Below are 20,263 nucleotides of genomic sequence, written 5' to 3'. Positions count from 1 at the left end.
CTCTTCGTCGTTCACGTAGGTTGGCAGCCAATGCACCCGAAGCGATGCCTCGGTCACATTAGGGTCGACGATGACGCATCTCCTTTCCTTCACAGTCAGTTCCCCGAGAGAAGTAAGACGATCCCGTGTTTCCACGTCGTGAAGCGTGCATACCCATACGTGATTCAGCTGAAAGGCGCAAGAGCCGCCACATTCTTCATCCCGATTGCGGCGTCCAGAGATCTGGCAAAGTCACCTATCTTGTAAGGTTTGACCCTAGGGTCGCCGTGCAGGAAGACGGTGGTTGCAAGTCGCTTGCCCGATGGGAGAGCCGGGAGGGACATCCTGTATTCCCCTCCCGGCTGGCCAGTCCCATCCAACGCAGCCGCTCCGTTGATGCTCATATCGTCGTGCGTCTCTCGGGGAGCTTTGAAAAACACGACCGTCCCGTACAACTTTCATACGGAGTCTGAAAGTTGTACGGGACGGATTTAAATACACTTCACAAGTTCATGCTTTTTGCGAAAAATGTTTGCACGGAATTAAAACAAATAATTAGAAAATATTCACAGGAAGTTTTCTTATCGCAACAAGACACTGGCAACCCGACAAACCTAAATTTGCAGCGCGCTGAATTATTGCCTGCTTACAGAAACCTGGAAATCCTTAAAAAGTTCTATCTTCCCATATTACAATCAGATTTTTTTTTATATATCCTTGTTTAATCCTTTATACCAGAAATATTTGACATAGGAGTGAGCGCAGGAGAGCTGCTGACTAGCCGGACGCGCGTGAGGAAAAAGAAGTACAGTATCAGTTAACACTAAAAAACCAATATTGAGACCAGCTCTTGAAAATTCTAACGACAAGGAGACAAAATGCCGGCTTAGCTTGACTACTAATGTCTTTCGTGTTAACTGTCAAGTGTAAATCAATTGTACTAGAGGTAGCTAGCGAGCTCAATTTTCCGAAAAGTATGTTTTAAGGCTAGAGGAATTTGCGGTGCCAAGTGGCAAGAACTTTTCCTTTTAAGGGGAAGTACATTCTACTAAAGCAGCTTAATCGGTCCGTCTGACAGGGGGATAATGCACGTGCGGCCACGCGGTTGACGATATACTATTTATCACCGATACTGATTGCTTAGGGGCTGGGACCATGGAGTTAAAACAAAAATAAACATTATATTTCAAGAGTGTATATTCGATTAAGACATTACTAGTTAATTGTTTCTAGATTGAAAACCCTTCTTGAAACGCAAAGAATCCAAAAAAAAAAACTTTCGCAAGCCGTTTTCGCATAACACCACTCGTTGGCATTCACAAGTGTGCACTGAATTTAGACTAAAGTATCGCCTGCGTACTAAAACCTTTAAATCATTAAAAAATTAAATATTACCAAGGTTAAAGTAATTATTTATTCCTCAGTTTATTGGTTTTTACCTTCAAAATAAATTGAAGTTGATGTTCTCGGGGCTCGAGACAGTCACGCGCCTCGAGACAAAGAAGACCAGGAAATCGAACCGGTCGGTTATTCTTCTGCTCTTTAACCCCACAAGTTGTGACCCGCACAATTCTTCGAGAATGCGTCCAAAATCCTCGACTCCAGCTACAGACGCGGCTTATGCTGTTTCTCTTCCACCTTACTAGGACCGCAACCCGCGAGTTTGATTTCTTCAGGCGGAGTCGCAGTTCCATCTGGCAGGCGTCACAAGCAAGAGACGCAAATACAATCAAATTGTCTCGGCTCTTTCTCCACTGAATCCGACGAAGTTTACGACGTGCTCTCCAACCCGCCGCCAACTGGTCCCTAGGACCAGCTGAAGGCGGCCCTGCTGCAGAGAACCGAAGCCTCTGGAGGTTCCCGCTGGCAGCAACTTCTTTTCGCGGAGAAACTTCGGGACCGACGTCCCTCACAGTTCCTGCGTCGAATGACGGAGCTACTCAGAGAATGTGCCATGGTCATTGACGACGTTCTACCCAGAGAACTGTTCCTAACTTGTCCACAACGACTACCCATAGGAAGGCGATGTTCGCAACATGAAGCAATACGTCCAATGTGCAATTAGCTCGAGTAAGGTGTCCACAAGACGCCGAGACTTCGTGCGTTATTCCAACCATGGACGACGCCCTAAATTGCGAAGAACTGACAGCGACAGCTTAAACCGAGATCACTCACTCATCAGGTCTCCCCTTCTACCACCGTCGTTTTGGTCCCGATGCGCTCTGCTGCCAGCGGTCCTGCGCATCGCCAGAAAACCGGCCCGCCAACCGCTAGAGGTGACGAGTGGTGCGAGTCAAAGACAGAATCGCCTCTTTCAGATGACCGACCGAGCCACCGACAACCGTTCACTTGTCGACATGTGTACCGAGGTCAGCACCTTACCAATGACACATGCCGACCGTTCACGTAAGCCTGCCTTTATTTTTACGAGCAGTGAACGGTACGTTCATTCCAGTGTCCTCGCACAACTCACTATCGCCGAATCTTGACCTTCGACGAGTTTTTCAGTGGATTTCCTCACGGCTCTCGTCGGTCAAGCCATGCTTAGCGCAGACTTCCTCGAGCACCATTCGCTGCTAGTGGGTGTCAAGAGTGCCCAGTTTGACCATAGGCTCGAACTCAAGAGAGTAGCGCATCCTCCAGCAGTTGGGCATCTCCGTTGCACATGGTCTTCAAGAATGACAAAGATTGGCGACCGTCCGTAGATTACCGCGCTCTGAACAAAAACAGCAATCCAGACCGCTACCCGTTCCCCAAGATCCATGGCTTCGACATCAATCTTTGAGGCTGTACCACCTTCAAGAAAGTTGACCTCAACCGAGCCCACCATCCAATTCTGGTAGATAAAGGCGACATCCTCATTAACGGCTGTCACAGTACTTTTGGCCTATTTGAATTCTTTCGCGTGCCTTCTGGCCTTATTATCTCGGCGCAAACGTTTCAACGATTTATCGATGCTGGACATGCGTTTTAAACTTTTTCTTCGCATGCGTCAACGACCTGGTAGTCGCGAGCACATCCCCAGACTAGCAAACTGCACAGCTACGCCTTCTCTTGGAACGGCTCGCCAAACATGTCATCATTAACAGCGCCAGGATGAGTCAGTCTGGAGTGATCGAACTGAACATTCTACTCCGCCGTATTTATAGCTCAGGCATTTGACGCCAGCCCAAAAAAATCCCGTTCAATTCAAGAATTCCCGCTGTCAACGTCACTCACAAAGCTCCGTCAGTTCATAGGTCTCATCAACTTTTACAGACGCGTTATTCGGCACTGTGTCAAGCTGCTTCGACCACTTGACCTTCTCGTCGGCAAGAGAGGATGGTAAACTTTTCCTCTTCCTTGGAATTAAGCAGATGAGCAAGGGTTTTGCGAAGCAAAGCGATCGTTGGCAGAGACAACACTTCAATAGTTATGGGTGCACAGTACTCTGAGTTATCGATGCACAACACTCTGAGTTATCGACGCACAACACACAACCACTTGCGTCCTTTTGAAAGAAGCTGAAGTACGCACGAACGCGCTACAGTGTGTTTAGCTGTGAGCTCCCTTCTTCATACGTTTCAGTTCGCCCCTAATGACACTTTTGTTAAATGAAGACCATTCACCATCTGGACATTTTATAAGCCTCTGATCATTGCCATTTCCAACGCCGGATCTCACTAGTCACCACTGGAAATACGTCAGCTGGCCTATCTGTCAGAATTTACGACTGACATCCGACACGTCTGAGGTGTGGTTAACGTGCCTTATGCCGTCCTAAGCTTCAATGACGCAGTTTCGTTATCATAGCTCCCGGATCCTGCAGAAGTCGCTTGTCCGCAAGCCGATGATTGGGAGTTCCAAATTTTCGCAGGACGTCAACTTTCCTGGAAAAGTTATCGTGACATGCGATATAAAAACTTGAAAGCCGCTGCCTGTTAACCCGGCTCTTCTACGTCAAAAAACGCTTTAACGCCAATCCCAGCCTGTCACACCTGGGGGTTCGGGCAACGCAGAAGCTCATAACGAGCATGTATGCGTGTAGTCGCATCAAAGCACACGTCCTTGACTGGGTTCGCTCCTGCATCTTCTTTCAGCAGGGCATGGTATATCGGAACGCCTTGCCCCAGGCCAGGACCTTTCTCTCTCCCCATGCCCGGTTTGACAAAATTCATCTGGAAATGATCCGGCCTTTTTTAATGTGGCATGGACACCGGTATCATCTTCCGTGTGTCGACAGATGCACAAGATGGCTAAAAGCGACACCATTAACTGACATTGCAGACTCCGCAGTCGCCACTGCCTTCATCTAAACGTGGGTATTCATATTCGTATGCCCTTCCGAGATTTGTTACACACTGTGGCCAAAATTCGAGTCGTCGCTCTCTACAGAGCTCAACAGAATACTTAGAACGACCAGATTGAGGATCACACCTTAGCCTCCGCAATCCGATGGTCTTGTGGACCATATTCACCGCCAATTAAATCGGCACTCACAGCACACGAAACTCCGAACTAGTGGGTTCTACAACTGCCCTTGTGCTTCTTTGTTTCCGCACTGCTCTAAAACAAGATATTAGATATTCCACCGCCGAGCTCATTTATTGAACACCGCTTAGGTTTCCATCAAACTTCCTTGAAGCTTACACAACTTCAACAAGACCAGAAGATTACATTGAGACTCTGCGACAGATCTTCCAGAACCTTGCTGTCCAGTCCAACTCGGGCCTGTCCAACGAAATTTCGGTACGTGGCAATTGATCCAAAAAACGGTATACACGTTTTGGAATGACCAATTGACACGAAGTATCTACTTCCACAATACAAAGAACCATTCAAAATGATGCAACAAAGAAAATATAAATTGATCATTCGTATCAACGCAAAAAGATGACGCAGTATGCATACAGTGCATCAAAAGTGTACACTTAGAACCCTCACCCCAAACAAATTTCATAAAAGAAGGAACGTTCAATTTCAGCGTTAATCGAATTCCCCTTTAATCCATTCAAGGTGGGCCTATTTTACTGGCTCAGGCCAATACTCATGCACACTGAGCATCCAACATCATATACAGGAAATGAAAACTGATGCTCTTGGGGTGCGTGATACTATATACGCATCTTTAATCACAAAGCCTGGCAGTTCGACGACGGAGTCATAGCGTGCCCGGTCGCAGATTTGGGGCACGAGGATCTGGTATCACAGAGCATTTCTCGGCGACCCTGGTTGTCAGCGCACAGCTTTTGCAGCTGCGAGGACCCGAAACATGATTTTCGAACTCGACGCGAGGAGCACGAGCGGACATTCCATCGCTCGGGAGAAATGTGTTTCGGCGTCTCGCCGCAGAGGGGCGCGCGTCACGTCGCTCTCCTCTTATCCGTTATCTGGCGCTTTACCTTTTCAATTTCGATGGCCGCTTCTCATGGCGATCTGCCAGGCTTTGCAGTAAAGAGGAGGCTATAGCGACATTCACGCGCCTCGAGACAGAGAACATCCGGTAGACGTAGCGGTTGGTTCGAGTTTCTGGTGTTATTTGTCTCAAGGCGCGTAAGTATCACGTACCCCGAGGACATCAGTTTTCCTTTTTTTTTTCCTGAAGTTGTGCGCTGCGTGTGCATGATCCACTAATATGTTTTCCCCTTTATACTCTTCTTGCTTTAGCAACTTCTGTCCACGCTCCTTACTCTTTCTTTGGGCTTCCTCTTCGGTTAACATTACGACGCGTAGCTCATATTCTGTTGTATGGCACACAACTTTGTGAGGTGTGCATGACTTTCGGATAGGTAATTCGTCGAAGTCGTCAGCAATTGCTTTAAATGCGCTGGCTTTCCTTGCCTCATCGAACTAGACACATTCTATCCAGTATTATTCGGATAACCTTGTTGGACTCAATAGAACGACATTTGCTGTTTACAAAATAAAATAAAACAATCAGGCGATCGAAGTCCACCTTAAACTGTGTAACTTTTTCGGCCCTTTAAATTTTTTTGCCTCCTCTTTTATCGATAACTTAGCTTTCAGCAAAAATTCCAGCGTTCTCCTAACAGATTCTTGAGCTTCCAATTCTCATTCGAGGTTTTCCTGCTTGATCTACTTCGCGTTCTCATAATCGACATTGGCGTAGGCAAGTTACTCTTTAAGTCATTCTCTAATCTACAGCCTGTTCAATCTTAGCTTCTGCCCAACTCTGATTAGGGCACTCACCTCGATCATTGCACCGGGTAAAGAAACCATCTTTTAAAACACCAGAAAAATAAAGTATCCTTATTCTCTATGGAGGCAACCATAAGTTTCTTCCTCTCTCACTTTCAGGTTCATAACAAATAAATCTTTTAAATTAAATATTTTCCAAAATTGTAAGAATCTTGGCTTGTCGTGGGCACCCGTGTAATCAAAAGGTTCGGAACGCTAAAGAAATCTGTTACTTAACAAAACACAGAGACATGTTCTTGTAAATCGACAATCTGTGATATAAAAAAAAGTAACCGCCCGATATAAAAATAAATCGGCATATCTAAAAAGTTTGGATCTGGTCCGACACTGCTCGGTTGTAGTATTGTTGTCCCTACGACGACTGAGGTTACGTCGGGTGGACGTATGAATTGGAGCTGTACCGTGGTAAATCTTCGGGGTACGGGCGTTCTGGCTTGTCTTTCCGTCTTGAACCGATCGAAGGAGTGACACGCCGGTTGACTCCTTTCCAAAGACTCGGTCTCTATGAAGAATCGGTAAAGCCGTTGTCGACTTTTGCTGCACCAGTGCAAGGCCCAGTCCTTGCTTTGGTGCAGGTCACTGCGCCCAGCTCTGACTGCCGACCTCTCGCTGTTCCGCGAAGACACTCTCGTTCCCTTTTTCACATCTCTCTTCTGCCTTTTTTTGCTAAGAATATCAACGTCATCACAATCTCTAAGCAAGGTTATATTGATCGCTGGTGCTCAGGACTAAACCTACTTCAAAACTAGGAGCTGCTCTTTAAATGCCATTTATTGTTCAGCTTTTCTTTAAATTTCCTTTGAACACTAGTGGTTGAAAAAAAAAGTTGTTTTTTAACACTCTGTTTGGAACACGCGTGTCACGAAATTAATTTTACGTGCAAAAAACGATTTTTAGAGGAATATTGTCGGCGCGAGACGCGATTTAGTTGCTAGTCTCCTCGTTTCTACTTGTTTTCTCTCTCGACATATCGGGCGCGCGGAAGAGACGTGGATCGGCTTCGCCTTCACGTTTATGTGGAAAGAACAAATTACCATCTCGTTAAGTGAATGACCATTTCGTAACATCATAGACGTTGGGCTAAGTATTTCAAATAAATCTGTCGCCGTCAATATTGCTCTAAAAATTTTTTTTTCACGCAAAATTCATTTTTGGACATGCTTGTCCCATCCAGACTGTTAAAAAAACAGTTTTTGTTTTCTTCTCAAGGGCCATTTAAGAATACTAAACTCAAATTCAAAAGCACTTATTAACTACTACTAATAAGTATTGTTTACTTTACATTGTTTTAAATATTGATACGGGACTCATCAGACAATGTTTTCTTTAAAATTTAGGCCGCGGTTAGCCATTCAGGTTATTCATCGCAAACAGACATAAGCAATATTTACCACTGATACAAATATATAATATACAAAAATGTTGAGATGTGAGATCTACAAGCCGACATCATACTACATTCAAAGCACTGCCTCCAAAGTTTCTGAGAAAAATGCATGTTTGCTGAAGAAAAACATTTTTTTTTAAGCACGAAGGGCTTCTTGACGCGAACCAAAAATCACTAAAACGTGTGGTCAGTTCTTTAAATAATTAAAAGCGCCGAAAAAGACAAGGACGAAGAAGTGGAACGACACAAGGCACACGCTGATGACTAACAGGGTTCTGGGGCCTATAAATGCATGCACTTTTCAAAATAAACAGTTGCGAGCGCCTTGTGTCGTTCCACTTCTTTGTCCTTGTCTTTTTCGGCGCTTTTAATTATTTAAAGAACCATGAACCAACTGGCCCAACTTTCCTCTTTCCTGTGTAGTAAGTCTTTACGTGCGGTTCTCCGATACACGTAAAGGAGAAACTGGATTGTTTCTGAACAGCAAGGAGACCATGTAACCTTTAATGTTACGTCTACATGTTTCAGGTATCACTCAGACTTTGCAACATGCATCAATCACACTTTGCAACTATTCCTGGAGTATTTTACAGCCCGCACCTAGAAGTCAGTACTAAGCCGCGAATATTTGTTTCTCTCCCCGCATTTGTTTCTAAACATGATATTCTAGTTTATATAAACTTAAATGAACAAACAAAAACACACTAAGCTTACATTTTGTGCGTCGCTAAGACCTCTTACAGTAAATGTACTCCGAAACAATAATGATACAATTTCAAAATAAAATTGTTTTTTTTATCAGCCTCAATGCTAAACCTATTAGGAAAATATTTCTTTTGTTCAATGTCAGCATTAATTTGTAAAGTATAGTATGTAATCAGGGACAGTTAAGGTATGTCATAGTATGTCATCGGGGACGGATAAAGGTAGGAGCTAAGGTGCTGCAGCCCCGGACCCGAGGCTGTCAGGGGGCCCTGTGCTCGCCCCAGAAATGTTTAAAATCATTAGTTGTTTCTTATTTAAGCTAACACCAATATAAGATGGTACACTAAAAGAATCGTTGGCACGTTGGCTTCCCGTTGCCTTTTTTTTTAATTTTTTACAGGGAGATAGGGAGGGCGTTCATTCGAAAAGCTGGAGTTTGTGAGCGCGTCCCAAAGCAAGCAAAATGTAACACCGCCTTTACTGCCCCTTGCCACGGAGCGGGCAAAGCCGGTGACGTTTGCGGTCTCGTTTAAGTATCTTCTAATTGAAACTCGATAGAGGAACAGCCATGGAGTTATCCTATGTACCAAAGCCCCCTTGGCGTGTTCTACCCGCATTGGTGGGTCCCATGTTAAGCAGATGTTGACAAAGACTGCTTCAGCAGCACACATGGTGGACGTTGCTTCGGCCTTCGCGTTTATGGAAGTCCTTATTTATACCCCCACAACAAATTTTGATGAGCAATGACTGCAAGGAACTGCTCTGGAGTCGGTTTCGGGTCTTTTTGTGGGAGCTGATATATACCAAGGTTTACTACTGCTTTCTTGTCTGGGGTCAGACAACAAAAACAAATATCACACATCTGCATTTATTACAAAGAAAAACCTGTTCGTCTAATGCACAATTCTGCTTAGGATGCACATACAGCTTCACTTTTTAAGCAGTATAAAATTTTGAGCTGTGAACATCTTTAAATTTATAAACTTGCACTCCACATATTCCATGACCGTATGCTTCAACAACCTAGCTATCCATCTGCATGCACGAGACCCGACCACCATTAGAACACTCGAAATGACAAGTATATACTCCCCAAAATCAGGACAAACACGGGCAGACAATCGCTCTCATTTCAAATTCCAAACTTCCTTAATACACACAGTTATCTTCATGCACCTATTAAGTCATAAATATTGCTAAAGAGATACAAAAGCATAATGAAAGAAACTCTCTTGCCCACAAATGTTGCAAACTGATCGGAAATACCTGGTTTTATCCTCTTTGCTATCTCTGTTGTTGTTGTTTTTGTTGTTTTTGTAGGTTACTTGTGTTATGGTATTATAGTATAGTTTTATATTATCAAGAATGTGTACTATCTAAATTTCATTGATATGTATACTTTGTTATTCATTATATTTTATTTAAAAGCGCTTCTTGTTTTACTGTGCTCTGCTGTCGACGAGCGTCATTGTCTTTTTAATATTTCATTTATGTAGCGGTACCGAGGCCTCGTCAGACCTTCTGATATTTTGCCTTGGTACTGCCGCCAAATGTATTGTCTGAACAAACTAAAAAAAAAAAAAAAAACACTCTTCCGTTCTCCCACTAGCACAAGTTCTGTAATGGTTTCATGAACCTCTGAGGCGTGAACCATTATTCTTAAACTTTGTGTCATACATCGAAATCGCCGCGATGTTTTAATTTTTTTGTATTTAGAAGGAACAAGATTACTACAGAAACTGATCTAAATATTTTCCCGTTTAAATAGACATCGTTTCGGAAGAATTTTGCTTTAAATCTCCTCGATTTTATGAGAAATAATTAAATGTAAATGTGCTCAAACAACAGTGGTCAGTGTCATAGCATCCTATGCAGTTTATTTTATTGTTTAAATGTAGAAGTCCATGTCTGCTTGTGACACGAGGACTCAATATTTGGAATAACATGCTGCTAGTGTCTTGGTTCCAAAAATACCTCCTCAACAACCAAAGTTGATTTCTTCCCTGTGTTGCTGCTTTCATACTTCACTTCACTAATTTTATATAATGTAGTAGTTAGACAACTTCTAATTCTTCAAAAAACGAAAGTTATTTAGCTTTCATTTTCAAGGTGCTGGATGTGCATGAAACAACTGAATGTTTCCCTAATATTTTATTGATAAATGACTTCGTCTCAGTGTTGAGATATTGGAAGAGAACTTTGTAAGGTTGAATATTATTGACTGTTATGTAGTAAGCAATAAATGTTTATTAAAATAAGCAGATGTGTGCTCCTTATAACCCAGAAATTGCGTGGATCTGATCGCTTTTTTCTTCCTGCACCAGTCGGGTTCCAAATATTAACAAACATCTTGTGTTTTGGTTTACAAACAATTATTCCGCATATAACGCAATTGGGTGCATGCATACTTATATTAAAAAGTACGTGTTAAAATCTCACTGTGGATACATCTTAGTTAAAACGCACACGATATTCTGGTGGTCGCAGAATACAGGTTCATTCTTCAACGACAAAAAGAGGGGATGTGTGCAGCGTATAAGCTTGACAAACTCTCCCGCATATACTGCGACATATTTTGTCATCCTATTTTTTTTAAGACCAAACAGGTAGGTGTTTGAAAGGCAGTCGGAAATGATTATATTAGTTTGAAAATGTTCCTCGCACACAAATAATGTTTTTGCAAAGTACCTGTTCTTTCCGCTTCAAATTGAACCCGCCCTGTCCCTCGGGACACGCTCTTCGTTCGAGCTCCCGCTGCCTGCCTACATGAGCAACCCGACTTCCGTCCAACCGCAAAGTAGTGTCTGTCGGCCTTCTTCTAGTTACTATCACTCATGTCACCAGGGAAAAAACAACATATGAAAAACTGTACACGAAAGGGCACGTTCGAAATACCGCCAAGAATAATGCGTTCACGCAAGAGGGGCAAAACCACTTGCCGTTCCTCTGAGCTAAACCAAGCGCGTCCGCCTTTTATTCCCTTAGAAAATTCGACTACAGTGCCCCGTCTCACCCTCGCGGATTTGAACGTCGTCCCTCTTCACACTGCTCATCGCAAGCAGCCGCCGCCCTTTCCATAACAGATCCTCTTGATAACTGTACAAAATAACCGTATTTTTTATCAGCGCAAAATACACTACTCGTCGGCGAACCCTTCGCCTGCGTCCATATGGTACTTTAGCGGTTGGGACAAGATGCCAACGCTTCATAACCTACCGTTTTTTATTACAATATTATGAAGACATTTTTTAAACTGATGTTTTTTTTAATATGTATGACGATTTGCGATATCCGAAAATATCTGGCGATGAGCGGTGTCCGGTACTAGGAAGGGGCACCCTTCCGAATACTTGCAACGTTCAAACTCGTACCGGAAACATGCAACGTACTGAACATCGTTAATAAATTTGATATAAAATTTAAAAAAAAAATTCTTAAACCTTTGGCATTATGGTCCCAAGCGCTAGAGCGACATTTTATGAAAAAGAAATCTTTGCAGCGTTCACTTGTGACGGGATATACTGAAATAACAGAACATGAAAAATAGAACAATAGAGATTAAACTCAAAATGCAAACAACATCAGAGAGGGACAGACCTTTTTAAAGTTCGATGTCTTTCAAAACGCACTTTATTGTTTTTTACGTTGAAAAACGCAATGGCCGATGACGCCAAGCAAAGCAGCTGCGTAGTTTTCTTTTCTTTCTTCTGCACGTTTCGTTGTACAATTGCATAAAACAACAAACATTTACATGTACCTCTGTGGACGTGGTTGAAAAAATTTCATACGGAGTGACTGCAGAGAAGAAAGTCTAAGGTACAGCAGCTGCTGTCTACGGTACAGTAGTATCCTACTTCGCTGATTTTATTGTCGAGGTGGAGTGAAACTTCTGCTCCGATGATTATTTAATAACCTTTCGATACCGATTCCTCTCATAGCACCTACGGGAGTAAATTTGTTGAATTAATTTATTGACCTTAAGTTGTACATGTATTTTTCTACATAGACCCAGATCACTGTAAACAAATACTGGGCCAAAATAAAAACTATTTTTGGGAAGTTATTGCATTTACAATTTTGATACGCAATCTGTTTTTCAAGTGAAAATATCAACAAGAACAATAAGTCCAAATCTTACCCGAATGGATCCGAACTACTCCGGCGGAGCGTATTACGTGACAGCACAGATTGAAACACGCTGGACGCGGGTAGGTTTTAGAACGCCAGGGGTACAAAACCTTTACCCTGGAGTAAGATCGAGTAAATTTTGGAACACGGCCTACGTGTGTGACGTCGGCTGAAAGCAAAGGTTCACTCTTCGTACCGTAGACTGTTCCCAACTGATTACAAAGCAGTTTCGTGGTATGAAATGAATGCTTTGGAATCTCGGTTCAGCACCCGCTCAGTAGCACGAAAAAAATGCTGCGAATAGTCCATTTTTAAACTGGTCGGTTGACCACTCAGCATGTGTTCCACAGGCCTCACTGAAATGAAAGCCGAGCGTAAATTTGAGCGCTTGTTTTGTCATCTTTTTTCACTCGCCGATTTCACACGGTCTATTCACTATTTCGAGATACCAAATGGCATAACGGAAAAAGTAAATGCCGATATTTTGAATCTAAATTTAGTTGGGGTTCATGAAAACAAATTTTGGGAGGACTCCTTCAAGTAAGTCATATTAGAGGATGCATTACACAAAGGGGAATCATAACAGATAGCACATGCTTCATAATTCATGATTAAAAATGAAAGGAAACAAAACCAGGTGTTGCAGATTGGAAAGAATTTGAAGCTCACAAGAAAAGGAGAAGAAAGACGAAGTTTAGAGTCACGAGCGGAACGAGGCGAACGACAGAAGCCGACCGAGACACTTCCCTGTAATGATGTATATTCAATTGATTTATTAGTGTAAATACAGTTTGTGTTTTGTTTTTACGTTAATTGCCTGATTTAAATACGACGCCCACACGACATCTTTGATTCTGAGACATCATGGTGCCGAAACCCGGGAGCGAAAACGATTGAGGTGAGCGGATTTTCCCCCTTTGTGGAACACCTGCCTGGAACGCTGTTTCCGAGAGCTGTGTGGGAGATCGTCAAACATGGAACATCTCAAGGCAAAACGTGGAGTGAAGCGGTCGCAAAACACGAAAATTATCCACGAGGCGAAAGCGGGGATGGAGACAGCGGACATGCCGTCGCTGACTGCCTGGCTAGAGAGGCTGTAGGCCAATAACAGGGCACTTCAGAAGTTGAACGTGGAGATAGAAGATCATGTGTGGGAACACGACCTCGTCGCAGAATACACTACGATCACGGAGTACGACGACGAGGCCATCCGAATGATGACGCTGTTGGACTGCAAGGCTGACTCACTGAGACGTAAAGAACAACAGACACAGGCCGCCCAGATCACCACTTCCGCGACAAGCGTGAAGCTTCCCAAGTTGCAACTTTAAACATTCAACGGCAAATTCAGCGCGTGGCAGAGCTTCTGGGAGCATTTCAGTCTTGCTATCCAAGAAAACGATGCATTCCACGATCGGACAAGTTTCAGTACCTGCGCAACCATGTCACCGGACCAGCGGCGGCGGCCATCACTGGGCTTCAGGCAACTGACGCCTGCTACGACGATGCCATTGAAATCCTGACACTGCGCTTCGGTGATAAACAAAGCATTGAGCAAAATCATCTGGCGAATCTCCGAGCACTGCCTCCTGTTGCCTACGCAAAAGACACGAAAGGCCTCCAAAAGATGTACATCACGTTCAGACGAACATCCGCGGTCTGAATGCGCTCGGCGTGGGATCGGCAACGTACTGCACGATGATATCCGATTTCCTCCTCAAGGCCTTGCCGAGCGAGGTCGTCGTAAATTATCACAGACAGCAGGCAAGCAGCACTGCCTACAGGTCGTCGGGAGAAACGCAAAACAGTCGGACTTCACTGACTTCACCTGCGGCGCCGGACACCGGACAGGCTGACAACGGACCACTTTCCACCCGGGGCGCTTCAAGGCCACCCTCTTTCGCCGATGCCGAAGATAAGCTCGCCGATATTCTAAGCTTCGTTCGGATTGAGGTTGAGAGTAGGGAGAGAGCCGGAGTAGTAGAAAGAACGGCAAGAAACGCAGAAGAAAAGGACTGAAAGACCCAGAATGCCAGCAGCCTCTGTGCTACATGCAAATATCACAAGCCCCTGCTTCTTTTGCCGGTCCACCAAGCACGCAACAGAAGTATGTACTGGCGACCTCACGTTAGAGGCGAAGAAAAGGAGGCTGGCGGAAGAAAACCGCTGCTTCAGATGCACAATCGGAAGGCACCGGGCGAGGGAGTGTCGGCGGAAGGTGACATGCGCGTCGTGCTCCGGTCGACGTGCCACATCCATGTGCGACTCGAACTGAAAACCTAACGTGAAGAAATCTATTAGAGGTGCCCCTGCGACAAGCGTCCAGAACGCAATCTCCGACAGTACTGACGTCCCATTGGATTTCGAAGTGCTTCTTCAAACGTTCCGAGCCTGGGCTGAGGAAGGCAACCAAAGACTTTACGTGCGAGCCATTATCGATGGAGGTAGCCAACGGACGTTCATTCGTGAGGATCTTTCTCGCAAACTCGACCTCAAAGTTCTGGGAGATGTTAGCCTCCGGCTAAATACGTTCGACCACTCCACGTCACGACCGCAACGTCGGCGACTAGTGCAAGTACGGTTGCACAGCCAATACGGCCAAGAAGAGTGCGTCATCGAGGCCGTCGAGGTACCCTTCATTTGTAAGGACGTTGTGCAGGTACCCGTCGACCACGAATTTGTGCGCCGTAAGATGAAAAACGGCCGTCGTATTGCGGACATGCTTTTCTCCCCTCTGGCCACTGCTGAAGAGGGCATTTCCCTTCTGGTCGGTTCAGACCAGATGTGGCGAGTGAACGGTGACCAAGTGCTGCATTGCAAGAAAAATCAGAAGCTGGTAGCTATAAGCACCATTTTTGAGTGGACCTTTCAGGGCCCAGTGTCAAACCACAGATCTCTCAAAGGCAGCACCAGCAGCATGGTATGCGTGCTAAGAACGAAATGCTCCAGGAACGAGAACGTCGGAGACATCCTGCGGCGTTTTGGGGAGCTAGAGAGCATCGGCATTTCTGACCAGCCCTCCAACAAGATGGAAGAAGAGAACGAACTGCTGAACGAGTTCAGCCGAACAATACGGAAAGTGAATGGGTTGTACGGAGTGGGTCTACCATTCAGGGTCGTCGCGGGAGAACTGAAGGATAACCACAGGCTGGCATTGAAAAGTCTTGAGAGTTTGAAGAAGAGATTGTCACGCGACGAGTCCTTCGCAAAAGATTACAACTTCATATGCAGCTACATCACCTCAGGACACGCAGAAAAGGTTTCAACGAGCCCATTGTGCGCCGAGTCGACGAACCCACGGATTTATTATGTGCCCCATCAGCCCGTAATCCGGAATGAATCCGAAACCACCAGGCTGAGAGTCGTCTTCGACGCTTCTTCTCATCTCCCAGGAGTTGTCTCACTCAACGAACACCTGGAAAAGCGGCCGAATCCCAACGCTGATCTGGTCAGAATCTTGGTGCGCTTCCGTCTACACCCAATCGCTCTAACAGCGGACATAGAAAAGGCGTTTCTGCAGGTCAGCGTTCGACCTGAAGATCGAGACGTCCTGCGCTTCCTGTGGTTCCAAAGAGATTCGTCGTCAGCAAGCTCAGAACTAACCGTTGAAGAGTGGAGGATGACGAGAGTGCACTTTGGGACATCGGCCAGCCCATTTCTACTAACGGCCACTCTTACTCATCATCTGAGCAACGTCAAGGGAGAATTGAGATCGACTGGGGAACAGCTTCAACGGGGATTCTACGTCGACGACCTCCTGATCGGAGCCCCCACTATCGAAGAAGCGGCGCGAATACAGGAACAATCCAACCAGATTTTAGAAGATGCAGGAATGAGACTCCGAAAGTGGTCTACCAACGCGACAGAACTGCAAAGATCGTTCGATAAAGCTGCATCAACGTCTGCACTCTCTGAGCCGACAGCTGTACTTGGACTGCTTTGGCGACGTGACGCTGACACGCTGGCCATTCCTGTGGAGAGGATCCTGAACTTCGTCACGTGCAGCGGCACGACGACGCGCTATGTACTCCGTGCAGCAGCTAGGGTTTTCGACCCGTTGGGACTTCTTGCTCCATTCGTCATACGAATCAAGGTTTTGTTTCAGCGAATCTTGGGAGCGAGGAATTGGTTGGGAGGACGATTTACCGGACGACCTACTGGTGCAAAGGCGGCGATGGTGCGCAGAACTTCCACAATTAGAAGAGATAGTGATTCCTCGCTGCATCGTGAAGACGCCAAGAGAAGTCATATATTCTGTCCAAGTACACGTCTTCTGCGACGCAAGTCCGGTGGCCTATGGCACTTGTGCCTACCTGAGAGCTGAAGGAGAAGATGGGAGGGTAGAGGTGAACTTGATATTTTCGAAATCACATGTGGCGCCCATAATGCGGATAACACTACCTCGACTAGAACTAATGGCTGCAGTGATTGGAAGACGGATGGGCCAGTGTCTTGGAGGGATCATAAATATTCAAGAAACATTCTACTGGACCGATAGCGCTATCACACTTCACTGGATCCGCGGGTCAGCAACTCAGTGGAAGCCCTTTGTGCCAAATCGAGGGGCAGAGCTTTAATCTGGAGGGTGACCTTCTACAAGGATGCATTGCCCGGGACAAGAAAATCCGGAGGATTTGGTTACACGGAGAATATCTGCGGAAACTCTAAAAGGTACGCAACTGTGGTGGAAGGGTCCAAAATGGCTTGGTAAGACCGAAGACGTATGGCCGAACCTCGTCATGGGCGACGACGTTCCAGGACCAGTTATTGCAGAAGAGGGAAAGCTGAAACATCACGTAATGCAGACGGCAACAGAGGGTACGGGGCGCTGGAAAGGATCCTCAGGATGACTGCATGAATTATGCGGTTTGTAAATAACTGCCGTACGCTGCCAAACCGACGTGAGGGCCCACTAGCGTCCGAAGAACTTGAACGAGGCGAGATTTGGTGGATCGCATGAACGCAACAGGAAGCTTTTACACAAGAATTGAACGATCTAAGGGCAGATAAGAATCTGGAAAGGCGATCCAGCTTAGTCTCGCTCGCCCCCTGCGTTGACCCCAATCGAATGTTAAGGGTGGGGGGGACGACTGCAACAATTAAACCAAACAATCGACGTCAAGTACCCGCTTTTGCTACCTCCCGATCACCGCTTCACTGAGTTATTGGTAAGAGACTGGCACCGTCGAACACTGCACGGCAGACTTCAGGACACCTTAACCCAAGTCCGAGAGCGGTTCTGGATACCACGAGCAAGACAGCTGGCGAAAAAGGTCATAAAAAAATGTAGTGGTTCTCGGTTGGCCCGACTCAAGCCGGCTAACGCTCCGAACGCACTTTCGCCGCAGGATCGGATTACCCAAGCAAGTCCTTTTGAGGTGGTCGGGATCGATTCTGCCGGTACACTGATGGTAAAGACTGCAGCATCAGATGAAAAGTCGTACAATGCGCTTTTCACATGTGCGGTGACGAGAGCCATACACCTAGAACTTGTCTCCAACCTATCGACAGAGGCGTTCATCATGGCCTTCCAGCGCTTTGCTGCTCGACGGGGCTTACCCAGCGTCGTTTACTCAGACAATGCCCTCACCTTCAAGAGGGCAGCAAAGGACTTATGCGGCGTATGGGACGTTGTCACGAACCGACGCTTACAGGACCACTGCTCACAGCATCGGATAAAGTAGAAGTTTATCGCCGAGAGAGCAGCCTGGTGGGGCGGGTTCTAGGAAAGGATGGTCCAGACAGTGAAGCGTAGTCTACTGAATATACTAGGAAGGAATAAGTTTAGTTTCGAAGAACTGACAACCATGCTACACGAGGTAAAAGCCGTCGTGAATTCTCGATCTTTGGCCCCTGTTCTCGACGCTCCACACGAGCAGGATGCTTTAACGACTGCGCACTTCTTGTTGGGCAGGCGTCTGACGGCTTTCCCATCAGTCAACGTAGAAGCTATGCCAGGTTCTGTGAGAGGGGACATCACCAGGCGTTGGCTACACAGGCAGCAACTGCTGGACCAATTCTGTCGGAGATGGCGGAAGGAACGCCTCATTCAGCTCCGCTCCGCACACCGGTCGCCCGAGACGTGGACAAACAACCTACAGAACGGGAACCTCGTTCTTGTTCACGAGGACAAGACCCCACGGCTCATGTGGAAAACGGGGAGGATCGAAACAGTTCAGCTGGGCAGAGACAACCACGTGCGTTCCTGTCTGGTGCGCCTACCAAGCGGGGTAACGCTTCGGCGCCCCGTGCAGCTCCTTTACCCCCTGGAACCGGCAAGTGAATGAATGAAGGCAAATCTCACGCGAAAAAAAAAGAGAGGGGGGGGGGGGGACGTAGGATGTTGCAGATTGGAAAGAATTTGAAGCTCACGAGAAAAGGAGAAGAATGAAGAAGTTTGGAGTCACGAGCGGAACGAGGCGAACGACAGAAGCCGACCGAGACACTTCACTCTAATGGTGTATATTCGATTGATTCATTAGTGTAAATACAGTTTGTGTTTTGTTTTTACGTTAATTGCATGATTTAAATACGACGCCCACACGACCTCTTTGATTCTGAGACACCAGGAGAACGAAATGAAACCGGGTTTCAGTCACTTGAGATGCGCTCAGTAAAGTGATAATAGCAATACCGAAAAAGGTTATACCTGAACACACGCACGCGCACAAACATTTTATCAGTCTCACATGTCAATGATTAAGCAAATACAAGTGTGGGTCAGATGTCGTGCAGTTGTTTCTATTGACTTTTAACTGAAAGGGCTAACCGAGTGGTTCGAATTGTTTAGGTAAATTTCTCCCGTCGTTGATGGAAAGTGCTTGCAGATGAAGCAAGCTGCTTTTCTGAACGAATTCTCTCGAAAAAAATATAATTTTCATGTGAGCTCCAAATGGGTCTTTCGTAGTAACCCGTATGGAAATCTTATATCTGGGCCATATCTGGCCATATCAAACATTATATGATTATATACGGCCTATATATTGCCATATCTGGCGTATATACAGACTTATCTGGCGTATGTAGAGCCTGATATGGCGTATATACAGACTTATCTGGCGCATATACAGACTTATTTGGCATATATACAGCCTGATATGGCGTATATACAGACTTATCTGGATGCCGGTTTTCAATATATTAAAAAAGTTAAAAAAGTAAAAAAATTCTTTGTTAGCAAACTCTGAATGACTCCATGTTCGCGAGCTAAATATTAGCACAAATGATCCCAAACCTCAGCTTTGACAAGCTTAAGTTTGAAATTATTTGTGCTAGTTTTCACGAGGATTTCAATGTAGCTTAATTATTTCAATGTGTTGACATTACGCCCGAATAGACAATTTGCTAAATCCCCCAAGCGCCTCGGCCTCCACTCCAGGAATCATGGAGACGGTGTTTCTTCGGCTGCCCAGTGATCGAAAATTTCGGGCAATTCTATGGTTACACACATTTGACAGTGATTCGGAGTCACCTTGAACACGTGCCGTACAGAACCCAAATACCTGCCATGCCACTTTTAAAATGTCCCGTTAATGTCATTACTGTGCATTCCGTCCAACCTTCAACCTGGATGAGCTGCAGAGATATTTCTTACATTCTTATCATTCTCATACAGCTCCTAAGACGCTGATATTAAGTTAGAAACGCAAAAAATGTCATAAACAGCTCCGCTGAATCCGAGCTAAACCCCGGTTGTGGTTTTTGTGATTCCTCGGCTTTTAAGTAATTCTTGGTAAAACGACAATCACGAGAATGATAATATGGTAAGAGATTTCGGCGGCTCAGCTTGGTTGAAGGTTGGACAGAAAGCATAAACGCTGCCATTGACGAGAAAATTTAAAAGTGATATGACAGGTACTTGAGCCC

General features: G+C 45.5%; 1 protein-coding gene and 1 pseudogene across 1 annotated transcript; both read left to right on the top strand.

The window, feature by feature from the left end:
- LOC120851059 overlaps positions 1-14,060 on the top strand; it is an 81,039-nt pseudogene extending 66,979 nt beyond the window's left edge.
- Positions 14,061-14,506: 446 nt separating this feature from the next.
- On the top strand, positions 14,507-18,684 carry LOC115321332. The gene is made up of 3 exons (XM_040223616.1): positions 14,507-14,615; positions 14,701-15,656; positions 18,181-18,684. Exons 1-3 carry the CDS (start codon positions 14,507-14,509, stop codon positions 18,682-18,684), a joined length of 1,569 nt encoding a protein of 522 aa, XP_040079550.1.
- Positions 18,685-20,263: the final 1,579 nt, after the last annotated feature.

This window comes from Ixodes scapularis, unplaced genomic scaffold, assembly GCF_016920785.2.
Source record: "Ixodes scapularis isolate PalLabHiFi unplaced genomic scaffold, ASM1692078v2 PGA_scaffold3__209_contigs__length_174095766, whole genome shotgun sequence".
NCBI classification, from domain to species: Eukaryota; Metazoa; Arthropoda; class Arachnida; order Ixodida; family Ixodidae; genus Ixodes; species Ixodes scapularis.
Note: the sequence above shows the minus strand (reverse complement) of the source record. Positions and strands in the feature narration are given on the sequence as shown.

What these genes read in the sequence shown, in the direction of transcription:
- LOC115321332 (XM_040223616.1), top strand. Translation starts at nt 14,507, where the DNA reads ATGTACTGGCGACCTCACGTTAGAGGCGAAGAAAAGGAGGCTGGCGGA. An exon ending in CGAGGGAGTGTCGGCGGAAG is followed by an intron (nt 14,616 to 14,700) that starts GTGACATGCGCG and finishes AATCTATTAGAG; the next exon opens with GTGCCCCTGCGACAAGCGTC. An exon ending in CCTCAGGACACGCAGAAAAG is followed by an intron (nt 15,657 to 18,180) that starts GTTTCAACGAGC and finishes GGAAGGAATAAG; the next exon opens with TTTAGTTTCGAAGAACTGAC.